Source organism: Saccostrea echinata, unplaced genomic scaffold (assembly GCF_033153115.1).
Source record: "Saccostrea echinata isolate AGI-Se365-2 ecotype Australia unplaced genomic scaffold, CSIRO_AGI_Sech_v1 ptg000009l, whole genome shotgun sequence".
Classification (NCBI taxonomy): domain Eukaryota; kingdom Metazoa; phylum Mollusca; class Bivalvia; order Ostreida; family Ostreidae; genus Saccostrea; species Saccostrea echinata.
The window spans coordinates 13,236,128-13,260,573 of NW_026889758.1; the positions used below are offsets into that span (position 1 = coordinate 13,236,128).

The window sequence follows — 24,446 nt, forward strand, 5'->3', positions numbered from 1 at the left end:
TTAGTTAACAAAAAGACCCAATCAAAATTAAGGAATTAAGGAAATAAGTAAGGGGACATGAAATCTCATTCGTCCATCCGTCCATCTGTCACTCTATCGGTTTTAACCTTGGAGTGTTTGTCTGTTTGTTGTTTAACGTCCCTTTCGAGAATTTTTACCCATATGGAGACGCCACCACTTGCCGGTGAAGGGCTTCAAATTTATATCTATACTTAAGGCCATTGAGCAGTGAGGGATCTTTTTCGTGCCCACACCTACTGATACACGGGACCTCGGTTTTATACGGTCTCATCCGAAGGACCGGTCTCCACGCTTTAACCTTGATAATAACTTTTAAATGAGAGAAGATGGAGCTTTCAAATTTCACTTTTGCATTACCTATGAGAAGACCTTTCCGAATCTTCTCCCGTCTGCAGTACCTTTGACAAGATTTCCGAATGTACTATGACTTTTGGCCTCGTGACTTTGCCCCCGAAGTTTGACTATCGAAAACTTTAATTTTGGCCGTAACATTTGCACTCGAACATAGTGTAGTGGACAGTATATAAGGAACTTATACTGCTTCGCTAGTGAGCCAGCTTTTCGGGATGCAGTAGTCTACCTCTATTTCAGGCAAGTTAAGCAACTGCGAGCCTGTATAACCTTTGGATGGGTGACGGCTACTTTAAAAATATATAACATTTTTAGTATGATAGACAGATAAGACAGTTACAGTATGTCATAAATCAATGCATCCTAACAAATAAGACCCCGAAAGCAGGGGACCACAATCCTCTGAATTTCCTTGTTCTATATATACATTTACATGTACTTCATTTTTAAGGGTGTCAGTGTGCCCTCTAAATCCGTCAGTGATAACGGTTTTGTTTTGTCATATACAGAAGTTCCTTCGTGCTCAACTATGTCAACAGGCCTGCTGACGAATGAAGTTTTTGAGGAGTTCCGACGTCATATTCTGCCTTCATGTCAGGATACATCATCCTCAGAAAAGAGAACGCATGTGGCTTTTCCCGCTGATATAGTTGATCAAGAGAATTCTGAGAGAATTTTGAGTTTTTTTCAAAGAGCGGATTCTCTGGATGTTGCAAAGCTTCTTAATATTTTTGATGACGTGGACAAAATAAATCGAGTGGATCCCAGCGTACCCTCGACAGCAGAGGTTGCGGCTGTTGTGGTAACTTTTGTGGAGCGGATCTTACAGAGGGTAGGACAGATTGATCCGCGGTTCTGTTCATCCCTTCTTCACGGGGGGAGTTTCTATGATGGGGTAAAGATAGGCAGGCCAGATGAATTCGACTTTACAGCAAAAATAGAGAAACTCTGTTCAACAGGGGCAATGGAATCGCGGTTTTCGCAACGCAAAAAAGGCTTTGTTTATGTGGTAATCAATGAACCTAAAGCCGTGGAAGAGTTTAGAGACTTTTTCACTGATGCAGAGGACGACGAAATATTAAAGAGTGGCGAAAAAATACTATCTGTAAAGAAAATTCAGAAACATTTTAGTGAACTTGTAGATAAAGCACTTGGTAGTATTAATGTCCCGCAAGTGCTCGCTCCTGCTGAAAAGGAAAAAGGATTTACTTGGCATTCAGTCCACCACGGCCCCTGTGCTACGGTGTATGCAACATATTATTCAGTCTCTTTGGGAGAAATGAGCTTGGATATTGACATCGCTCCAACTTTTGATCTACCGGATCCCGCTTACTTACCTCCTGTCTTGAACTTACAAAACTTGCCTCGTCTGTCTGACGGGAAAAATCCACTCCAGTCAAAATTATTTGAGGTGCTGCAGAATGAATTGAAAATAATGGTGGTTCCGTTTACCTTTGATAGAATAGCAATGAACTCGCATGGACAGGCATGGTCCTACGAATATAGTGAAACGTGGAGAGTTTCATTCAACTCGCTTGAAAAATTTGTGTTTTCTATGCATGACAATGATTCTGTGGAAAAACAGCTTTATAGAGTTTTAAAGGTATTAAAAGAATCATTCATTCAGAAAACTCATCATTTGGAATCCAAAGCAGGAACGTCGGAAATGAAATTTGAAGAGCCACCTAGCACGAAAATGACCTCCGTTACTGTAGAACCGGTAGGATTTCTGTCTGATTTCAGTGTTGAACCGATTGGAGTTTGGCAAGAAGAATCCGATGACGATACGGAAGACGAAGACTCCTCTGGTTCGCTGTGTGCCAGTGGGCACAATTACGAAATCCTGTACGAACGCTCATCTTCGCTGTCTGAATCGGATCAAGAAGATGATATTGCAGATGGAGCTAAAAATACTTGTAACTCCAAGCAAGTTAGGAGATGTGAAGGTGTAAAGCAGAGCCCCGTCTCTCCTGATGAAGTTATTAATTTTATTCCACCTCAAAGTTATCGGACCTCCAAACCACTCATTAAAACATATTATTTCAAAATGATCCTGTTTACTATGAAGCTTTTACTAATTGATCACAAGATGTGGAATCGGGAAAATTTGCCAGCATTGGTAATTTTTGTACTAAAGATTCTCTTTTTTGTTTACTCTTCAAAGCATAGATGCTTCGTCAACTTCTGGTTTCAAGAAATGATTGAGACAACGGCCAGGCAGTCTGTTAGTTTAGAAATCTTGCAATCGTTAGAAGACATTCTGCAGGAACTAGAACGCAAAATAAGATCTCTGTAGTCATGTCATCCGATGGAGCGAATGAATTAGACAAGTGTTAGATGTTAAATGGATCATAAAGCAATGTACTTTAAAAAAAAATAGCAAAATGAATTACAACGGTGCTAATTCGGTTTTTTAAATTATTTATTGTTTTATTTTTGTTTGTTCGTTTGTCAATTAATCTATATATTACTAAAATTATATTTCAATGCTCAATCAGTATTTAATTTAAAAAGTTAAGTAAGATATTCCGATATTTTGAAATATGTATTTTTGGAGTTGTTCCTCTTGTATTGATGTTGAAGTCCCTGTCTTGTACCTGTTGATTATCATTCTTTGTTTGCTCAATGTTGGTTAAGAGATAAAGAAAAAAGTACATAAAAAATATACAGAATATTGAAATACATGCATTTTGTAAGTATACACCTGTGTGCTAAGATTAGAAGTGTCTGTTATATAAAAAATATTGGAAGATACATATGACACTGAGATACATTTACAATTACCATTCTTATTTTCTGAAAGTAATTAAATGTCTACGCATAAACGAAGAATACAAATACTTTGCAACCTGTCGAGGATAGTTTGAGAAATTAGTATACGTAGTACATGTATATCTGATCATTATTTGATTAAAACCAGTGTTTTCAAAAAACTTTGATCGGTATTCTGAGTACAAAGGACAGTGCAGTAAAAAATGAATTTCTTCTTCTACATTATTTCTAGAGCAAACGGTGCAAATTCGGTCTTCAACAGGTCTACCGGTCTCTATAATCGTAGTGGTAAAATTCCACATCTAAATTGCGCAAAATTTTAAAAGTAAATATTTAGGCATATCAAGTACTACATAATTTTCCCTACCGAAAACTGATTTAAAATAAACATAAGTACGCACTTTGGAAATTATACTGAAAAAACCTTAAGGTATGAGTAATGATTGTGTATTTTTGATTGAACCATATTTATATCTACCATTAGTTTTGACTCAAAATAATAATCCAACTCCACATGATGTGATATCTCTTTCAAATCACTGCACCAATTATTCCTACACCTATTATAATCAACTTCAAATACATTTCTTGTAATTCGATCATTGTCAAAGGATAAAACTCTATTCCAATATCTGATGACATTTATATAACGTCTGGGAATCCATCCAGTGTCTCCATAAACAGCCAACGTGGATGCAAAGCGGTGTACCCCAATAAAATACCGAATAGCCCTGTTTTGTATATTATCTATTGGTTGGAATTTTTTGAAACTCTCGACACTGGATGCATAATCCAAAACAGCTATTACACAGTAAAATAGTTTTTCATAAGCACTAAACCTGAAATCTTTATTACTATGAATTGAAGATAAAATTTTCCAAAGAGCACCCCCCCCCCCCCCGCTTTAGCAAGATTTTCTGCATATATAATATCACATTTCATTTTTTTTTTTATTTATTAGCAAGCTTCAATATTATTTTGTTTGATTAAATTTTATATGTCATAAATCACAAATTCCTAAGATATGAGATAATTATCTTTTTTTTAATTTGATTCCCCAGGATATGTTTAAACATGTTCTAATATTACGGATTATTTGTTATTTTACAGAAACAATTATTATAATTGCCTTTGGTGATCTTCATTTTTTTTTTTGATCTTGCAGAAAGAAATTTAAGATACGAAATCAACATTAGAGATTGAGTCAAAAATTAAACTTACTGTAGGACAGAGAGAAAAAGGAAATCTCAATAAGTTAATTTTCTCCACAACATAAATAACTTAAAATTAAATATATATATATATATATATATATATATATATATATATATATATATATATATATATATATATATATATATATATATATATATATATATATATATGTAAAACTATCACTCTCGTTCCTAAAAATGACATTATTAATTTAAAGAAATTGTCTTTTGAAAATAAAATTACGTATATAAATTATTTTTTTTTTGTACAGGACAACATAATTATATCATGTAATGCTAAAAGAGTTTTTTTTTGCGTCTAGTTCTTGATTAACAAGATGTTGTGCTATCATTAATCATCATCTCACAAGAACTTTACATTTCCCCTTTTCTCCAATATTTAATAGAGAACAAAGAAGTCGAACATCAGGTAAACACTGAGTGATATTTTAAAATTGATACATAAACTTAATACAGTGAAAAAAAAACTGCAAAATCTCTCCCTCTCTCTCCCCCCCTCTCTCTCAATATTGGAATGATGAAGAACTATATATATGTCACTGTATATATATGTTATTATATAATCATGTTCTAATTACAAAAAGATGATTATTTTATCTTATTAAATAAGATAAATATCTTATATATCAAGGAGATAAATAAGTTGATACAGGTGGGATTTAATTAAACATAAAATTACTAATAATGCATATATTATAGATAGATTTATGTGTCAGGCCCGTAGAACGCGGGGGGGGGGGGGACTTATACTTTTCTGAGTATAGTACTTTGCTGTAGTAAATTTTCCTTTAGATGCTGGTTTGCCCCCCACAGGCAAGTTCCAGGACTTGGAGAGTAAATCAGCTTTTTTTGCATGCCAGATAATTTTTGGGAAGCCCCCCCCCCCCACTTTTAATCAATCATTTTTTTTTTGGCTTGTCAGAATTATTTTGGGATGTTGCACCCCCCTCCCCCCAATTTTTAAACCATTGCTACGGGCCTGTGTGTGTCGTATTTACTTAATTCCTTATGTCGCAGTTACGTAAACGGCTTTAAGACTACTGTCAAATAAAAAAGAAAGTATCTCAAATTATTTTTTTTTTATTTAGATACATTTTATTTGCTGTATTATATTTATGATGCAAAAAGAAAAAACACATACAAACAGTGTAAATCCTTTCTATTCTTTGTTTACGTTACATGTGTCAAAAAATACTAATTTTCTTGAGATCGTTTTATCACTAAGTCGACAGTTAGAGCGTCAAAATATTCAAACAATGGAGAATAAGTAGATATATCAATTAACCAATTAAGATTAAGCGATCGTGACAGTTTTAACAAAACACACATTTAATTTTTTCATGAGAAAAACCCAGACTATCTCGGTGAATTTTATCGCTATAAAAACAACTGGCGCTTCTGCATTTTGCCACGAAAAAAATCCTTTGTTATCAAAGTGATTTTAAATCTATCTACAGCTTAAACAAGCACACTGATAACACAGTGATGTTTTTATTTTGATTCTGAAATTAAATTAAAAGTGAATTTAATTTTTCAAGGAGTAAACTGTCATAAGGTTTTCCCTAGTTCATTAACTGACCGTCTCATGGGCGGGTATGTCGACGTGAAATGATCAGCATTACTTAATATTCTGTCGATATTTCCAAGGATCTGTGACGGTTCATGATCATTTATTTATCAAAGGAAACCGACCAATCAAAATCCACGCTCGTCAAATTGATTTCATTCATATTCCCAGCGCGGCACCGCGTCTGACGAATTCTACTATTTGCTAGATTTATCGTCACCCGGGCTTTAAAAAAACATGTGAAAAGTTTGGAATTTTTTTATACGTTACCTTAGGATATACAAATTTTACACGTAAACGCTAATTATCGGGCGGCCGCTTTGATCTGCCGGCTACGTGATCACAATCAAAAAGACACCTCGATAGATAATTTGATTCCATGTTGTTTAATTTATGGTGTATGTAATTTTATTTTGGAGGTAAAATGTGAAAAGAAAAAATCGCAAATGATGTCCTAGGCGCAATAAATAATATCACCGACAAGATTCTGTATTGTGATCCTTTGCCTTGCTGGACTGACTTTTAATTATTTCAGTCTCAACACCTATAGACAACGGTGTATTTTGTGGCAATGTGTGATAATAGATAAAAAGTGTAAGAATTAAGCTATTATCTGGACTATTGTTTGTGCTTTGACGTTCTGCATAAGGAGATGAAGAAGCCCGAAGTCTCCTGTATACTGATCTACCTCTTCTCTGGATTTTACCTTGTTGAGGCCTCATGGTGGTAAGTAAAAAAATAAAACTGGTATTATATTCTATAAAATCTGCATGAATCAGAACTAATATTTTTTTTATTATTCTAAATAAATTACTTTATCCTTGCAGTCATTTTAAAATTAGAATCCCAAAGGAACAGTGCAAAGATTCTTATTTATATGTGTATAACATTTAATTTAAAAAATAATAATTAATGTTTTGAAATCACCATTTAAGAATTTCATATCAAGATGATATTTTATTTGTGGCTATAAAACGAATTTAGCCAAACCTTTTCATTTATCCACTAACAGCAGCGAGATCAAATTGAAATATTGAAGATTAACATGATTATTGTTAGTTGTCAGAAAATGAAAACTCGAGGAAATTAAAAGTAAACAAGGAATTTGTAACAAAGAAGCGTTGTAGCTGAATTCAAACTGACCTTGTCCGATAAGTACACACAAAGCTCAAATTTTTTGAAAGTGACTTGTTATAGATGTATAGTAAATTAACAACTTAAAAACTTTTGTAAATCTTCAGACTTCAAGTAATTTAAGAAACCATGTAAAAATATACATTATATTTTTTCTAAATGACTTGCACTTGAAATTAGAAAAAAAACTAAAATCTTTCCCAATCAAACGTGTGCTAATTCGAGACTTTAGCACGCCTGTTCCGTATTTTTGCGATGTTCATCACATTTGTAATCTGCTCTCTCCAGACATCGAGCGAGAATTCCTACATGCTAATTAACCAGATTAAAAATCTATTGCACTTTATAATGGCATGCAATTAAGTGAATCTGTTTTCAGCCTATCTGGATTTCTTTGTAGTAAAATCTACTGTGGTTCGCCCATTCAACAGATGGATTACAGTTTCTCCTTCTAAATAAGCGTCGTCATATTTCAACAAATTCTTTAAGAAAACGTTTAAGTTGGCAAACAATTTCACAATTTTTGTGTTTGCTTGTTTTAGACAATTTACTAGAATAAGGGACAAGAGAAAAGTACTAGATTGGGTATCTTAGGAATTTTGAAATTGATTAAATATGGAACATTCTCAAACATTTGTATTTTTAACTCCGAGAGCGAGTAATCGACTTTTTCCCCTTCATTTTTCTTATTTTTGTTCAATAAACTTTAAAATATGATTCATTTAACTATGTCTTAGTCATGGTAGAAATATTATTTTGAAATCCAAATATTTATTGTTAATAAATTGGATACGTCTTGAAATGTCGTCTAGTGATTGGATTAATATGAACGGATTAAGGAAGATTAAGAAGAAATCACTGGATATGTAGCTGACACTATTTTCTTCTTCACCACAGATCAAGAGAAAGTGACACCCAAACCCCGCTAATCGTTAGGTAAACACTCTAGAATTTAGAGGATTAATCTCTTACAAAAGCCGATACAAGTTCAGCAATATTTATCAAATCAGCCGTGTTCTCTTGTAAGTTTTATTTATTTTATCAAAAGACAAGTTTAATCGCAGTTCCTCGGTTGCGCTGATTCGAATGCTGTTTAAAGCTGAACTTTTAAGTAGAAAAACAGACTCCAGTTCTCTGAATTTCATGCCTTCCTTCTGACTAGATTTAAAAAAAATAACTGAAAATGAATACAAAATGCATTCTGCTAAATGTTTGGTTAGTCAACCAATATTTACACAAAATAGTATTATGTCGTCAAAAATGTCATTGTTATTAAAAGCAAATCGGAAAAGATACCTTAAATTCATACTGGACAATTTATTGAAGAATTTCTCTTGTGTATAAAAATATAGTTTGTTTGGAACTTTTCTACTTTGTGCACGTAAATTATACAAATAGAATTGGGCAGATTTAAAAAAAAAAGTTTGTAAGCCCTTTTTCTACATGTTAACTTTAGCAAATATTTTTATGTATAATTATCTTTATATTTTATGCATGGATCTCTATTTTAACAATAAAGTAATGCAGGATACTAGATAATAATTTTGAAGAAAAAAAATGTCATTCCAAGTTCTGTCTTCTTTTTTTTTTTTTTACACTAGATAAATGATCAATTATTTCTACAATCTTGGATAATATTTTTTGTGCAAAAGCGAAAAGAAAATCCTGTTTCAGCATGAAAAAAATATACGATTTTAAAAACTTTAATAAAAAAGCAACATCACAAAATATCAATGAATCTTTTAGCGTATAATACTGCCGTGAGTTCAGTTCAGACAATATATATGTGATTTCATTTGGCGAAACAAAACACTCTTAAAATTCCCATTTTAATTTCTCATTCTGAAAATACATGTATATAACAAAATGGCAGTTCCAGCAACAATAATAAACCTCGAAGTAAGATTTTTAAAGTCTATTTCAAATGGTATAAAGATGCTTAATTAAAATAAAATATATTTTATTTAAACACGAACTGGACTAAGCAGTTCTTTCTACTTCTTTGTTATGCATATAATGATTATAATAATTGTCAAACAAATAAAATTACAATTTAATTAAAAATTTTAAGTCAAATATGTTATGTCAATAACAAAAAGGGATAAACATAAACATCGTTTATATCTTTCTATGTACAATATTTTGCTTTTAGAACATGTTTTAATCCGTTTCCTGAGGTTTATGTTATAATGTAACCACAATTTCTTTTTAAATGAAGAATCATGCAGAGATACAGTTTAGTAAAACATGAACACTTATGGAAACTTCAGTAAGACAGAACTGACCACTTTAAATGAATTGATGAAGAAGAACGGCTTCAAATATCAATTCCATGTATATTGTTCCTCAATTTAAATTTACTTACATGTATTAAGAACAAGTTTTTATCAACTTTGTATAACATTGTAACAGAGTATAGAAAACCTGTTGCGTGTTTCCTGGATTTCAAAATTTTCCTGTGATGTCTTAAAAGCCTTTCTAGTGACTTAAATAGTATAGAATAGTAAGGACCATAGCCCAAAAAATCATAACAAGTAATACTTGTATCTGTTACTAACAATTTACACGCTGGTCTGCGCTAGGTGTTATCATGATCGTCCAACTGTCATTGTCAAATCTTGTGATTGTGGGCTGTAAACCTATCTGAAATGTGAATGAATCCCTGCTTTATTCAATTCAATTTCCACATCATATGTCATTGATGTGAAATTAACACAAAGCATAATAGTAACCTAATTAGTACACAGGGTAATTGAACATTCCGGATATCGAGTTTCAAGGGGACGATTTAACTATCTGTATCGATGTGTTTTTTAATGGGCCACGATTGAATGTCATTATTGATTATCATCATTTCTTGTTAATGAAGCAGAAAACTGAAAATCGCAAACAAAGATTTTCTGTAATGAAAAAAAAAAATTGTGGGATTAAATTTCAAAGACGAGTTTTCTGTATTGAATCACTGCCTTCTTCTCATGTTAGAGGTCCTTAATACAGGAGACAAATTGAAATCGGCTACCTCTTCAGATGTGAAGTTCTGCCGTCGGATGAATTATCAGATATTTATCATAGATCTTTATTACAATCTGATATAACATCACACCTGATGTTGTGACGAGGAAAAAACTGAGTGGCTGAGAGATTTTAACTGATTTGCAGATTTAGGATATCATTTACTTCAATCACATCGCTTCGTTACTACCCTACGAGCTTAAAACAATTTTCCGAGCTCACCAGAGAGGCATGAGAATTTGCAATTGTTAGACGTACCAGTGTACCGGAATCACTAGTTACCCCGTTTACTTGATCAATAAGAGTTCAAGGTGGGTGTGACCGGTCATATTGGGATGTTCAATCCTCCTAGGCACCTGATCCCATCTCAGGTGTTTCCTTGGGTCCGTGTATTTGCCAAGTTCACGATTCGTTTTGTTTAAAGATTTTATGAAATTGATCACTGTTCGTTATCACTGGCAGATTTAGAGGGTGCAGGGAGCCCGGACCCCCCTTTTGTGATCAAAAATATACATAACATTAATAAGTCGATTTTTTGGTATGGGATATTGCATTAATTGTAACTTAGATATAGCTAAAATTAGTCAAAAACTGATTTAAAAAACCTAAAACAAGAAAGCTTCCCCAACCCAACCCCCAACTGGTTAGGCACCTTTTCAAGAATCCTGGATCCGCCACTGGTAATCGTCATTTTTTTTTCACAGCGCCATCTATCAACCTCTTCTCAACATCACCCTCCCTTAAGATGTAAAGTTATTATTGAAGAAACATTTATAATTTTAAAACTCCTTATTGCATTGACAGTATGTAACTGGATGGTTGCGGCTGACATTGTTAGCAAACAGTTAAATCCGAGTATATCAATATGAGCTGTAGAAAAGGCAGAATTTTCCCCCAGGACAAGGGTCTGAGAAGAGTTTTGAAGGAGGGTTGATAGCTAGGATCCCTGATTCAATCGACCACCGATAACATTGAGGAACAGTCGTGATAATTCTGATAAGATCCCTTTGAAGGCAGGTCGGTTAAAGATTGGCTAAGTAATTCGCTCACTTTCTTTTTCCGCACGAGCTCTTTGTTTTTTGTTGGACAGCACTTGAAAACCAAACATCCAAGATTCATTTCGTCTACAACATGGATTTGATTTAGATATAAAACATTATGATCTGTGTTTTTGTGGTTGGTGATACCATAATCGCAGACAAACTTGTTCACATGCACATTGCAATCAGTTTTTTTAAACCGGTGTTTTCTCAGATTTCATAGACACCAAACATAACAGAACACTTCCGAAATGATGTCTGCCAAGAATTTTTCAAAAGATTCATGGACAATACCGGCAAATCATTCATTATTTTGTAGAAAATTAAGCAGATATAATTTTTCCAGATGTGCATTGATAAAATTGGAACACCATTTTCATTCCTGTTTAGAATTCTAGTCATAATTTACATCGATTTCACGCTATTCAGCATTTAATAGGCATGGTATCACACAGACACCTTCCAATTTTCTAAAAAGCAATTTAAATAGGCATCTTTCATCAAAACTTTTATTTTTAATTTTCTCAGCATTGAACGTAGATGACAGCTTGCTGTACAAAATGAAATTCTATTTTTACACATCTTCTACGTGCAATATCTAAGTTTTGCCTTTTCTTAAATGACACGTTGAAGTTATGTGTGGCAATTGATATTTTGAGGAAAGTGTTTCGTCTTATTTACTGAACACTCAATCTTTTCATTTCAAGACGAAGTTTTAAGTCATTAAACAGTGACATGACAGAGAAATTTAGTATCGGGTTCAACGTGTCAATATTTACCAACACAGAGATAGGTGTCATCGACTTCATAAGAAGTATGTGATCTCGTTAGCGAGACAATACGAGACGACGCCATTATGTAAAGATTTATTTTACATTATGAAAAATCAATCGGAATGCTATAAAATCTCATTAAAAGAAATTTTGTCAAAATATCATATTACAAACATTCTAAGGACTTTTTTTTTTAAATCAGTTGAAAACAGCCTACAAGTCAGCTCTGTTTATCGATATGTAAATGTGACAGTAGACTAGGGCGAAAGTGTACGATGCCTAATAACTAGGACTAAGTAGTGCTATCAAAAATTTCTGTCACCAAAAAAGAAAGTTCTGTTTTAATATATGTGTATTATTACATAATCTGATTTTTTTTAAATTTCGAATTAGCTGGATAACGCATTCATTTCAACTTTATTTAGCCTATGTCAAATCGAAAATGAAGTAGTCGATTGTTTTTATTTTTATCACGTAACATGGCAGATTGCATTAATTAACTGAAATAGAAGTAAGTTTATGATTTGCTTTCATTGATTTATAAAGAAATTTTTCAATGCATGACATTCTTTCTTGTTATTTGCATGAAGCAATAAAAGAATCGCTTCGACGGGATTACAGAATTCCTATAGCATCTGTTCCGATTTTAAAGACGGCGTTATCTTAAAATATTTACTTTCTTGGTGTCGACTTTAACGGTGATATGTACTAATTGAGGAAGAAAGAAATTATCCATCATTACTACTCTTTTTTTTTATTAATTGGTTCAACATGTTTTTATAACATTCAAATAAGAACGGTAGAATACATTTTGTCTCGGAAGGGAATTTTTAAGTTCTGTTTTATATGTATATTTTCAATCGTGCACAATTTTTTAAAGAATGAATTAAAAACAGGGGATTAGATAGAATATATGATCAAAGAGCAGATCGCCTCGAAGACTTTATAGTCAGATAAAATGTGCTCTATCACAACCATCTATGTACCAGATACTCAGGTGTAAAGTCAAATAACAAAGTATTGGATTCAGGCATAAATTTGTAAGATTTTATCAACTTCTATAAAAAAAAAAACTCACAAGCTCCTATAAAGGGGGTACAAACATAGATCACCATCTGTAATAAACGTGGGGAGTCGCACTGGGTGAGTTTCAATTAGAACATATTTTATGAGCCAGTTTTACGAGCGCTTCAATAGAGTTTTTACGGCTGCAATGAGTCCGGGTCTTTTAAGCTGTATTTACGAGATCGTATCATAATTTTCTGTTGAAATAAATTGATTTACCGTCCTCTATGCAGTTGAAGTTATGAAGCAATGACGAGGAGAAACGGTTCCTTCGAAGATCTGGGATAAATTTCGTCTTGTTTTTATTTCCCCCTCTGGACTGACATCCACCACCGAGCAATGTTTACGAGCGTGTTCGATTAGAAATCACGGAATGTGATTACACGACCTAATCTTTACGGCCCTACATGATATCAATATCAACATATAACGAATGATTTCCTTCATAGATAAAGAATTGCCTTCATCAGCTAATAAACCTCCCAAATTTTGAGTTATGTTCCAGTCAGAATTTTTAATAATAGAAGGTGATATAATTTATATTCGGGGTGATTATGGAAGCCACGCAGGCTCGTAAAATTGAGGAAAATTCCTAGATCCTTCAGAGACCCGGGATGTCCTTTGTACCAGCGGGACTTAACTTTGATTGGGCCTTCCTGTCTTATGAATCGCTATATGAACACTTTAACTGAATTATTGGATGTGATGAGGCCACACACAGTTGTTTGTTTAGAAGCCAATTCCTGCCACTTCAACCCCAAACACTTAATCAGTCAATTATTCTCTACATCCAGTTATTCTTTGAGATATTTAAAATCTTCACAAGGATACTTCTTTTTTCCTCTCTCATTTTTTTATCCTAAAAAATATTCAGTTTCAAGCAAACTTAAAAGTTCGCGTCTTCTTAGGTCACCGTCGCCGATTTTCGTGAAAAGAAGAAAACTTTGTCCTTTTAAAAACTGATTTCACCGTTCAATAGAAATTTTGTCATATTAGAAGGCATTGGTTCGCTCTTACTTTGATACTGTTTAAATGCTTTCCCCACCTTAAGTGCAATCAACGTATCCTCAGGAAAAATCAAAGAATCATTGCCCACTGTAAAGTAGAAGTTTCCATCAATTTCGACAGCATACATCAGAATCTGTTCTCAAAACTTCCTCATTTAGCAGAAATAGTACTAATATTGGAAACCTTCTTCTTCTTCTTTTTTTTTGTTAATCCTAATAGACTTTTCATTAGCTTTTGTCATATTGAGAATTGCTATGACTTTCTGAACATGATACGAGTGATGTTACATTATTTTGCCTCGGACTAGAATGACAGTCTCTCATTGGATAACGGACGTCACGTGCCTGCCGCCAATATTTCTTCGGACGTCGAGTAGCAAATACTTGGACGGCAACATGGCGAATAAAATATCATCCATATTTACAGAAAAAAATATGTTAGTAATTTTTCGTTTTTAAAAGGCATCAATATATTCACGTTGTTACCGGGCTTAAGCAAAAAACAGTGTCGTTATTAGTAACCAACAAGACAACGAGCGAAGAAGATTTGCAAAAAGGAGAATTTTTTTTAATTGTAATTAAATCCCAGTAGGTATTGGCTATTGACAAAACAAAATATATATTAGATTTGTTACCGATTGTCCACAGAAATGTGTTGGTTTTTTCAAGTCCATGGAAGACTTGAACAACCCGACATATTTCTGTGGACAGTCTTTAACAAACCTAATAAGTAATATTGTAGTGCTGGTATTGATTGTGTTGATTTAGTCAATGGAAATCTAGGTAGCGAAGAGCAAAGCAAGATAACTTTACTTTGTAATTGCAATTGACAGGTACCTAGGTATTATTGGATCGGTTCGACCAACCATGAGAGAACTTCTGACGTCAGATACGGAAGTGACGAATTGTGCTAATATGAACTTTCTCTCGGAAGCACAGCGGAAGTTGTGTGCGCAAGAACGTCGTCTACCGAGAGTTATCAGTGAAGGAGCGTCGTTAGGAATCAGTGAATGTAAACATCAGTTTGGAAATCGCCGATGGAACTGTTCAACATATAATTCTACAGATGTTTTTGGAGGGATTCTTAAAAAAAGTAAGTCCTTAGTTTTATGCACAGGCCTTTTGATCGCTTTAATCCGACTTACAAAAATATTTCGGGTGAAAAAAGATACACCCCATGTGTAAGTTTGATTACAGCGATCTAGAGGGCTGTGGTTTGAGGTAATGAGTTATCGAAGAAATTAATTTTGCCCGCGCTTTTGATTATTTTATATTTCAAATTGATATGTATAAGAAACTAATACGATACCAAATACGATATAGTCGAACTCCGTAAGTGATAGGCTGGGAACACCATTTTTCAATAAATTGCCGGAAATTATTCAGAGGTTCGTCATCTGGTCATCCGGGGATAAATTACCCATATTGTACACAAGTATTCACAAGACCTCTCTCTGGAGACGACTTGCTCTATTAGATGACCGTCTTGATTGACAGATAATTTGATTTAGAAAAATAAAGGAGAAGTCCCTTTCGTTGATCATCGATACACAAATATTATTGTTTTTACATGTCCCTTGGGGCGAGTTGAAGAACCAAATCATTTTCTTTTTTTTTTCAGAAATTCGAGAAAAAGCATATATTTACGCTATTTCATCCGCGGGAATTATGTACAGTATCACACGATCATGTGCCAAAGGGGAGCTAGACAACTGTGGTTGTGACATGAAAGTGAGGCGAAAAGATACACAAGGACAATTTGAATGGGGTGGATGCTCCGAAAACACTAAATATGGCGCCAAGTTTTCCAGAAGATTCGTGGACACAAAGGAATCCTCCAAAACCGCAACTTCCTTAATGAACTTGTGGAATAATGAAGCAGGAAGGAAGGTATGCCATCGTCATTCAGATACTTTGATGCTTAATTTAAGTCCGCCTCAAAAGTATTCTCATCTCCACAAAAGCTTTTGTTCCTCACAACATTACAGTATGATAAACGAGTTATTATCAGTCATACCAAAGCAGATACATACAGGTCCCTGTACCATACAAGTAATTTGCAGTAGTAATGTGAAGCTTAGTTATTAACAGCTATAGTATCAAATCCAGTAACTAACAATAACAGTTCTACAAAAAAAACATCATAGTACAAAAAAATTAGTAGTGACAATACTAAAATTTCCAGTAGTTGTTTGCCAAAAAAGTACCAAATTCCAGTTATTAGCAGTAAAAGTACCCCCTATAAAAGTAATTAGCACTTTTATTACCAAATCCAGTCAATGGCACTAGAAAGTAAACCGGTTATAAATAATTATAATCCTTAATCAGTTATTAGCAGTAAAGGTACCAAAAACACCAGTTATTAGCAGTAAAGGTACCAAAAACACCAGTTTTTGGCAGTGATATTACCAAATTCAGTATTAGTAGTAATAATATTAAATCAGACACCGGTATTAGCAGTAAAAGTATAAAACTTGTTATTTAAAGTAAAACTAGTAGTACCGAAACCAGTAATATTCTGCTAATCAGTAATACTTTGTAGTACATGTAGTATTAAAACCGTTTATGAGCAATAATAGTTATATCAAAACAGTAAACAGTACCAAAGTCAGTTATTACAAGTAGCAATGATGGTATCAAAACCATTTATTAGCAGTAATAGTACCAAAATCAGCTTTTTTTTTAAATCTAAAAAAGGGTTAGAGAAATGAAGTTCAAAAACTGTACATACATGTTAAGGAAGAGATTGCAAGGGTACATGAAAAAAATCCGCTCAATGAATTTTTCTCATTTTTACATATAATTTGCCTTACGTTAATGGTATCATCATATGTATAATTTCAACCATGGTCATCAGGGTTATAAGGAAGATATGGTTGCCATGGTAACCACCGTTTTTCAATATTTTGATATTTATGTAGTGAATTTTTAATTATGCCATACAGGTATCAAAATTGAAACAAATTAAATAATTTTCACCAGATATTAAATAACATGCTTTATATTCATCGGAAATAAAAATTGTATCGGAAACTATTGATAGATGTACTAATGCCCCAGTTGCTTTGGGGAGTAGTCATTGTAAATTTGCAGTAATATTTTCACCCCAAGAGCAGTTTTCAACGTCTTGACAAAAAATTGCCCAATGAATTTTCCCAAAATTAATATATTTTGTAACAATTATTATAAGTGACTTATGTTTAAAATATGAAGTGGGGTCATCACATTCTTTTTTAAGCTACATGCATTTCAATACCCCCCCCCCTTTCCTAAAATATTAAAAGATTTCATAAATTTTAATCTTATGGTTTGTTGCTGAACCTTAAATATGCATAATCTGTTAAAAACTATAGAAAATACGTATAGATTAATAAATATTTTTTCCTGAAAATCTTGTAGTGGTTGCTCATTTTATGCGTAGAGCAGAATGATAGCAGAATGATATAAAATAATGTACACAAAAAACAACAATATGCATATTTTTTTTATTTCCCCATCTCCAAAATATTCATTCCGTTATTATATCAACATAAGTACATGTATATACATTCTAAACCAGTGCACAGTGGTCTAAGGGCCAAATTGTTCATGCTCTGAACACTCATCGAGTTCTCTGCACTGTGACTTGGAATCGGAAAGGGGGGGGGGGGGTGAGTCACTTGAACACATTGAATGAATAGGTTATTTCAGAGAACTTGTACCTGCAATATATACCGTATATAAAAATCCTAACTATTATCTTATTTGACAAATTTCATGATTTGCTATTTAATATTTACATTTTGCAAATATTTTCCCTTCAGATTCATTGCAAGTTAGAAAACAATTCATTTTTTCATGAACTAGGTAAGCCTACATATCTCCATTGTGACGTCATAATGCCACACTTGACGTCAAAACTATAGTGCAAACTGTTTTGTTTCAAAAATAATCGTTGAATGACATTTATAAATTTGCGCTTCATGCTCACGCGGTTCATGAAATATGCTGAGGTGAAACGTCTTTGTTTATGTCCTCGTGAATTTTAAAAAATCAAATTCATTTTTCAAATATATTCCCGTGAGCAGGATGAGTTGAAATTTTTTTTTCAAAAATGTAATATGCTCAAAACAATTTTCCCTCTCTGGTATACCTGGTACCTCCGTAGTACCTCGATTGTCAGAATTAACCTCTCTTAGTTTCATCTGTCATTCTTACACGCGTATTTTTTGCTAGATTTGTGAAAACTTGCAAAAAGAAACTTTTCTTTTCTGTCAGAAGAAGTGTGTACAGTTTCAATTTTTTACCAAATACGACGAATAAAACATTTTACCACAACAATTATAAATGTTTACGCAATAATGTGCCGACGATTCAATGTTTACATGGTCGATGTAAGAGTTGAAAATGCTAGAGAAGATCTTACCGAGGAAAACAATTTCCTCTGCGATATTTTTAAAAATACGTTCATGTCCAGCATGCGGCCTCAAACTGGTCTATACACGTATATATGAAAAACGCATTCATTTATCTGTCCATCCATATAGGCCTATATTCATTATAATCACTGAGAAAATCACGCCGTCTGAAGCTTCTAGGAAATGAATATCGATTCATAGATGTAGATCCTATAGGAAAGAAACCGATCTCAAATAAAATTCTAATATTTTAAATAAAACTAGAGGACATAAAGATCCAGATATGAATTAAATTTATTCATGAAATAGATTTCAGTGTTCAGAACTACGACAAAATGTAGACGTGTCGAAACGAGAAAAAAAAAACCCAGGAATTAAAAAAAAAGTCTGCGTCGACGCTCACCAACACTCTGCAACATCACATCTTAATATTATTCTTTCTCTGCTTTAAAATTATTGCCACGAAGATATTTTGTCATGGGCGTAATCATAATCACGCTCCTTATTCAGCTGTTATTCCGGAAATGGTTACCGTAAATCTTCTTTTTTTAAACATCACATGAGTCGATCACGTGACGCCTTGCAATCGCTTCCTTAAACATAGCAAACATTCTAACATAAATATGGGTCTCATGCAATTTAAAATGAAATTATTATAATATAAAGGATCACAATAAGTGAATCATATTATGATATAGATATAATATAAAGGATCACATTTAGTGAATTATGTTTGTTATAGAAATAATATAAAGGATCACAATAGTGAATTATATATGATATAGAAATATTAATATAAAGGATTTTTAAGATTTTTTTTAATTTGTCACTTACATCTATAGTTTCTCACATTATATTTTTGTGTGTTAAATTTAAAAGAATTTAATTGACAAAGAAGGGAAAATCATTAAGTACACGTATATTAGCCGATTGGAATTCAGCACATTTGTAAGCGTGTCCTTGCATTCAAGTACATGTATCATAGTACTATAATGTAGAAACAATTGTACTTATCTATACTCTGAATTTCTTGTTTTGTTGAAATGTAAGAGAGTTATACGTAGCTATTCAAGTTAAAGCTAATCAAATCGCAGCGTATATTAACGTACATTTTCAAGAGTTTTCGTATATACCATATGGTATAAACTCATTTTAGATACCTGTTGTAAATTTCAATATATTTTGTCAAAAAGTGTGGAAGTTTGATATTTTTGTGACAGTCAATCAGAACGGAGCATACGTGCTTTCATACCAATTAATCTACATGTCTACACTACTAAGATATGTTTATAAACTTATTTGCAAAGTATTTCAATTATATAAGCCATTTCACTCATCGCAAGTGCATGCACGTCCTCGCAAAAAGACCTTCGTTTCGCAAAAAATGCATGTTAAGCCTTAAAAAGGTTTCATCTCAATCGGATAAGTAGTTTCTGAGAACAAAAAATTACCAGAGAAATTTTAAAAATAAAAGTAAAAACAAAATGTTCCCGAACTTCTTTTGAGGGGCATAATGAGAGGGTGACATTGATTTATTATTGTTTTAATAATAGAAATTATTGTTTTAAAGATGACGTTGTGATGCCGAATTTCTTACAGTAAGAGGGAACGAGTTTCAGTTATTTTTCATATCATTTCATTTTTTTTAAATTAAATTAGACCAAATATCCCCTTCGTATAATTGTTTTATTGGAACAACCAATTCCATTTGTGGCCCATCCCACACACACGGGCAGTCTTTACTTATTAATGATACATACAATTTATTTAAATATTACTAAAAGAAATGTTGTCAAAGTCATTTGTGTTTTCACTTTACATCGGATGTGTCCTAGATAACTTGTATATTTCTTTTTTAACTAATTTTCTATTCCAGGCAGTAAAGATGAAGATGGACCTAGTATGTAAATGTCACGGAGTATCTGGATCATGTTCAATTAAAATCTGCTGGCAGAAAATGAAGGAATTCCGATCTATTGGAGCATTTTTGAAAGAGAAATTTGACGGTGCGAGCATGGTTAAATATAACAAACCCAAAAATAAATTAAAAAGAATTAGCAAAAATATGAAAAAACCAACGAAAAAAGACCTTGTGTATCTGGAGGAATCTCCCGATTTCTGTGATTTTCACCCTAAATCCGGGTCCCTAGGAACCAAAGGGAGACAATGCATAAAAGACGGTTATGGATTGGATGGTTGTAATTTAATGTGTTGTGGGCGTGGTTACTATACCACTGTCGAGGACATTCGGGAAGATTGTGACTGTAAATTTGTTTGGTGTTGTCGTGTAGACTGTAAGACGTGCACACATAAAGTCGAAAAGCATTTCTGCAACTGAGAAAATGTATAAGAAATTCCCAACAAATCTTGTTTCTGATACTTTTTTGAATAAACTTACAGTTCCTCTAGCAGAATCTAATGGAGACTGCAGAATAAGAAGGAGAGACTACCTTAAGACATTGCTCTACCAGACTCATCGAAAACATGAACCATTTCTACTAAAGCAGTATTTTATATATATTAACACTGCGGCAGATGGGCGATCTTGAGAATGTGTGTTTCTTTTCCAGAATTCACAGGATAAACATTAAATTGAACTATGTTTTGAATTCTCAATACAGAGCCCTTTCACTGAAACTTGCAAAAATAAAAGAAGTGAAAAAATGCTTTTGCAGAGTTCAAAATACCAAACCACGAAAGCTTAGAGTGGCATGAAAATATATCTGAAAAAGAAATTTGAGTGGTTGATCAGTCTATGTGGCTCTACAAACCTGACTGAGCAGACGAAATGGATTGGAGAACTTTGACGTGCACTGGACACAACATGTCTCAATGCACACATGAGACATTATAAAACTGAATTTTGACCACGGGTACTAACTATATTTATTATATGTCTTTTATACGCTATTCTGTTTCCTGTGGTGTGCATTTGTTTTGTTATATTTTTTGTGGTTTTATAAAATAACATTTATCTATATAATGCTTCGTTATTAAATGAAGTATTAACAAAATCATCTTTGCTGATCTATTTTGTCAGTGCTAATGAAGATTCATATTGAATAACAATATTTGAACAAACATTACATTATTTGCGACATCAGAAAATACTCAACTTCTGGGGCTAAAGTGCATAGCAATTATAAAGAAAAACAAAACATGCTGCGATATCCAATACCTCAAAATATGTTACTTGGAATTCAGTGGCGCTTTATAAAAAGGAGACTGCTTTTTTAAAAAACAGTTGTGGGTGATTGAATTATAAACATTCATAGACAATTCTGGAATAGAATCAAAGTGAAGATATTCAACAAAGCAAAGGATGTACACAAAAATAATATCAAAGAAATGTCAGGCATTTTATACAGCATCACTTTGGCAATCATTAGCAAGCACTTAAAGCTGTTACAAAATCTCTGATTTCAACTTTACATGTGCTTATATTATTTTTACGAGCCTAAAAGAATTATTGCGAAGAATCTCAATTTTATAGAGTTTCCTGAACATCTTTGTCTGAATTTCTACAAAAACAGTTTTATTATTTATAAACTGTTCAAAGCACCTCCAAATCCTTTCTTTCGCTTCAATGGTCAGTCCTTCAAGCCAAAATTTTTTATCCCTTTTTCATTTGTTTACAAGTTAAGCCTCAATATACATAATGACTCGTAAAGAATTGAATTTTAACCTTCAGGGTACGAATAGTTTGTTATTTCTTCTGTCTGTAAAATGGCCATTCATTCAGCAGGCAGGTCTACATTGTTCGAGTGGCATACTTTGTCGAATTATCCGGAGAGATATTAGAGCTTTTAATTGTATTTAGAAAGTTATCCCGGGAAAAAATCACAGAACAAATAAAGAGAATCTCCAAATTTCTAGATAAGATGGTGTTCGCGTCAACGAAAGAAATGAAAAAATAACAAATCAAACATGAACCATTGCACATGATATGCTGTCATTTAGGAGGAAACTCTAGACAGCGAGGTTTTTATCAAACTGCAACTGAATGAAAAATGATGCAAATCGGAAAAAAATGCACGTGCTACCATTATTTTACTTATGCCAACGCACGTACATTTAGCAGCTTAATTTCTCGTGTCTTTAGAGTTGAATTCAGACGCAACAAGTTGCACTTGTTATTTCGGCATGTTTGGGAACATCTGTCTTCTAACTCTTAAAGTCAAAAATAGATTTTCCCAATTGTTATCGCAAAGATTAATCCGGGGCCAAAAATCCTTCAATATACTTGTTAAGTGCCGAAACAGAAAATAAGTTTTATTATTTTGATGTTAAAGTTTAAGGGAATTTACTTGATCTATGTGCATTAAAGTGACAGGATAATCTATTCTTGATAACTGCTAGACTTGAATAGGCGTAAAATGCTTGTATAATTCTCGTATTGTCTGGAAGATCGATAGTGTGGATCTTGAAAACAGCACTGGTATCTTGTAACGATACTATCGTGTATATCTTGTATATTGTAACGATACTATCGTGTATGAAAATAAATATTGGATACCGATTCCTGTACCGATTATTTCATGCATGCAAATAAATACTGATATTGACTCTAGCATCTGAGTTTTCTTTCTCTGATTGAGCCGCCCGATAACAATATGGTCAACTTTTTCTGCATTGCCTAACGGGATGTAATCTAATAATTAATGTAAAATTTAGAAAATAATTTCATGATAAATTGATAAAAATATAGCTTCTTTGAATATATTAGGCCTGCTTTAATCATACACACCATGTAAACTTTGACCTTTCTTTATGATATTGCACTGGAATGTGTATATATTATTTAACCTTTTGACCTCCCCATATGTGATATAGTATTATAAGTACCGAAATATATCAAATGTAAATACAATATATAACAAACACGGGGAGGTCAAAAGGTTAAATGAATGTTTTATTACATGGTGTAACAAACATTGAACGCCGCACAAGTGCAACGTCAAAGGTCACATTGAACAGTAACCGTTGCCCTCTCTATTCTACACGTACGGTGTATATATTATTATTCAAACAGACGTAATCTATTCAAAGTAGCGATATTTTACCATGAAGTTGATCAATAAGATTGAATACTGAATTGTAAATTTTTTGACATTTATTATATATAACAGGGACGTCACTGCTGTGCAGGCATTTACATAACGCAGTAATTCGCGGTACTAGTATTCAATTTGTCAGCACAGCCGTCCAGGTTATGACACGATGAACGTCAAAAATTACAATTCAATGCCTAAAGAGTAAATATGTGCACACCTCGATGACCACGTTTTTTTTTAACCAAACCCATTTATTCAGCATTTAGGGGATGTATTTATTCCTGGCATGTGACTGTCTTGAAAGAGTTCAGTTTCTTTGAGATTCTTTAAAGCGTGGTCATATGATCAAATCGCACCGGAACAATATTATTAAATTCTCCACAATCATTCCAATAACAAATTTCTTTTAACCAATAAAATTGAACACAACTGACGTGTAAATATTGACACATAGCCTTTGTATTATCGCTCCTTGATACTCTTTGTTAAAGTCAAACTTTAAATCTACATGGACACGCCGATAGAATTAAGCGTAATCGTGACCTAGGGCATCCATTGGTCCATGATTGCTTTTAAGATAAATTGGTCTTTAATTAATTTTAAGAGAAACTATTTCTGTCTAATCAATGGAAAATTATTGCCGTTTATTGCCATTCCTGCTCCCTATTCTTGGTCTTGTCATATTTTTTTAACAGACACGATCTACTCTGACCATTCGCTGTCACTTAAACTGATCATCTGTTTTCCTTGAAAACCACATTACATAAAAGGCCCTATTTCCTTTAAAGAATACCGAAATGTTTAAATTAAAAACTTATAACAAAACTGAGTTCGTAGTCCTCGAAGGATTGGTTGTTATTTCTTTGCAACATTCAAAGTCACAATCAACAGTGCTTCAAAGCTGGGTATCTTAATTTTTGTTTACAATTACATTTACCTAATCAAAATATTACATCAAACCAATCTATGCCAAAAAAGAGATAAAAATTGGGTATCGGCAATTTTCTGGGAAAGCGAA

The 24,446-nt window shown here is 33.1% G+C and overlaps 2 protein-coding genes across 2 annotated transcripts; both read left to right on the forward strand.

The window, feature by feature from the left end:
- Positions 1–890: 890 nt before the first annotated feature.
- Positions 891–2,827, forward strand: LOC133183329 (uncharacterized). Its single transcript, XM_061318291.1, has one exon. It carries the CDS (start codon positions 902–904, stop codon positions 2,666–2,668), a length of 1,767 nt encoding a protein of 588 aa, XP_061174275.1. The 5' UTR covers positions 891–901; the 3' UTR covers positions 2,669–2,827.
- A 2,985-nt stretch (positions 2,828–5,812) lies between these two features.
- LOC133181801 (protein Wnt-4-like) lies at positions 5,813–21,322 on the forward strand. Its single transcript, XM_061316405.1, has 4 exons — positions 5,813–6,672; positions 14,811–15,070; positions 15,599–15,867; positions 20,251–21,322. The coding sequence occupies exons 1-4, from the start codon at positions 6,599–6,601 to the stop codon at positions 20,710–20,712; spliced, it is 1,065 nt and encodes a 354-aa protein (XP_061172389.1). The 5' UTR covers positions 5,813–6,598; the 3' UTR covers positions 20,713–21,322.
- The last annotated feature ends 3,124 nt before the right edge of the window (positions 21,323–24,446 follow it).

Coding starts and splice junctions, on each gene's coding strand:
- LOC133183329 (XM_061318291.1), top strand. CDS start 902: ATGTCAACAGGCCTGCTGACGAATGAAGTTTTTGAGGAGTTCCGACGT.
- LOC133181801 (XM_061316405.1), top strand. CDS start 6,599: ATGAAGAAGCCCGAAGTCTCCTGTATACTGATCTACCTCTTCTCTGGA. Junction 6,673..14,810: donor CTTGTTGAGGCCTCATGGTG/GTAAGTAAAAAA, acceptor TGCAATTGACAG/GTACCTAGGTATTATTGGAT. Junction 15,071..15,598: donor TGGAGGGATTCTTAAAAAAA/GTAAGTCCTTAG, acceptor TTTTTTTTTCAG/AAATTCGAGAAAAAGCATAT.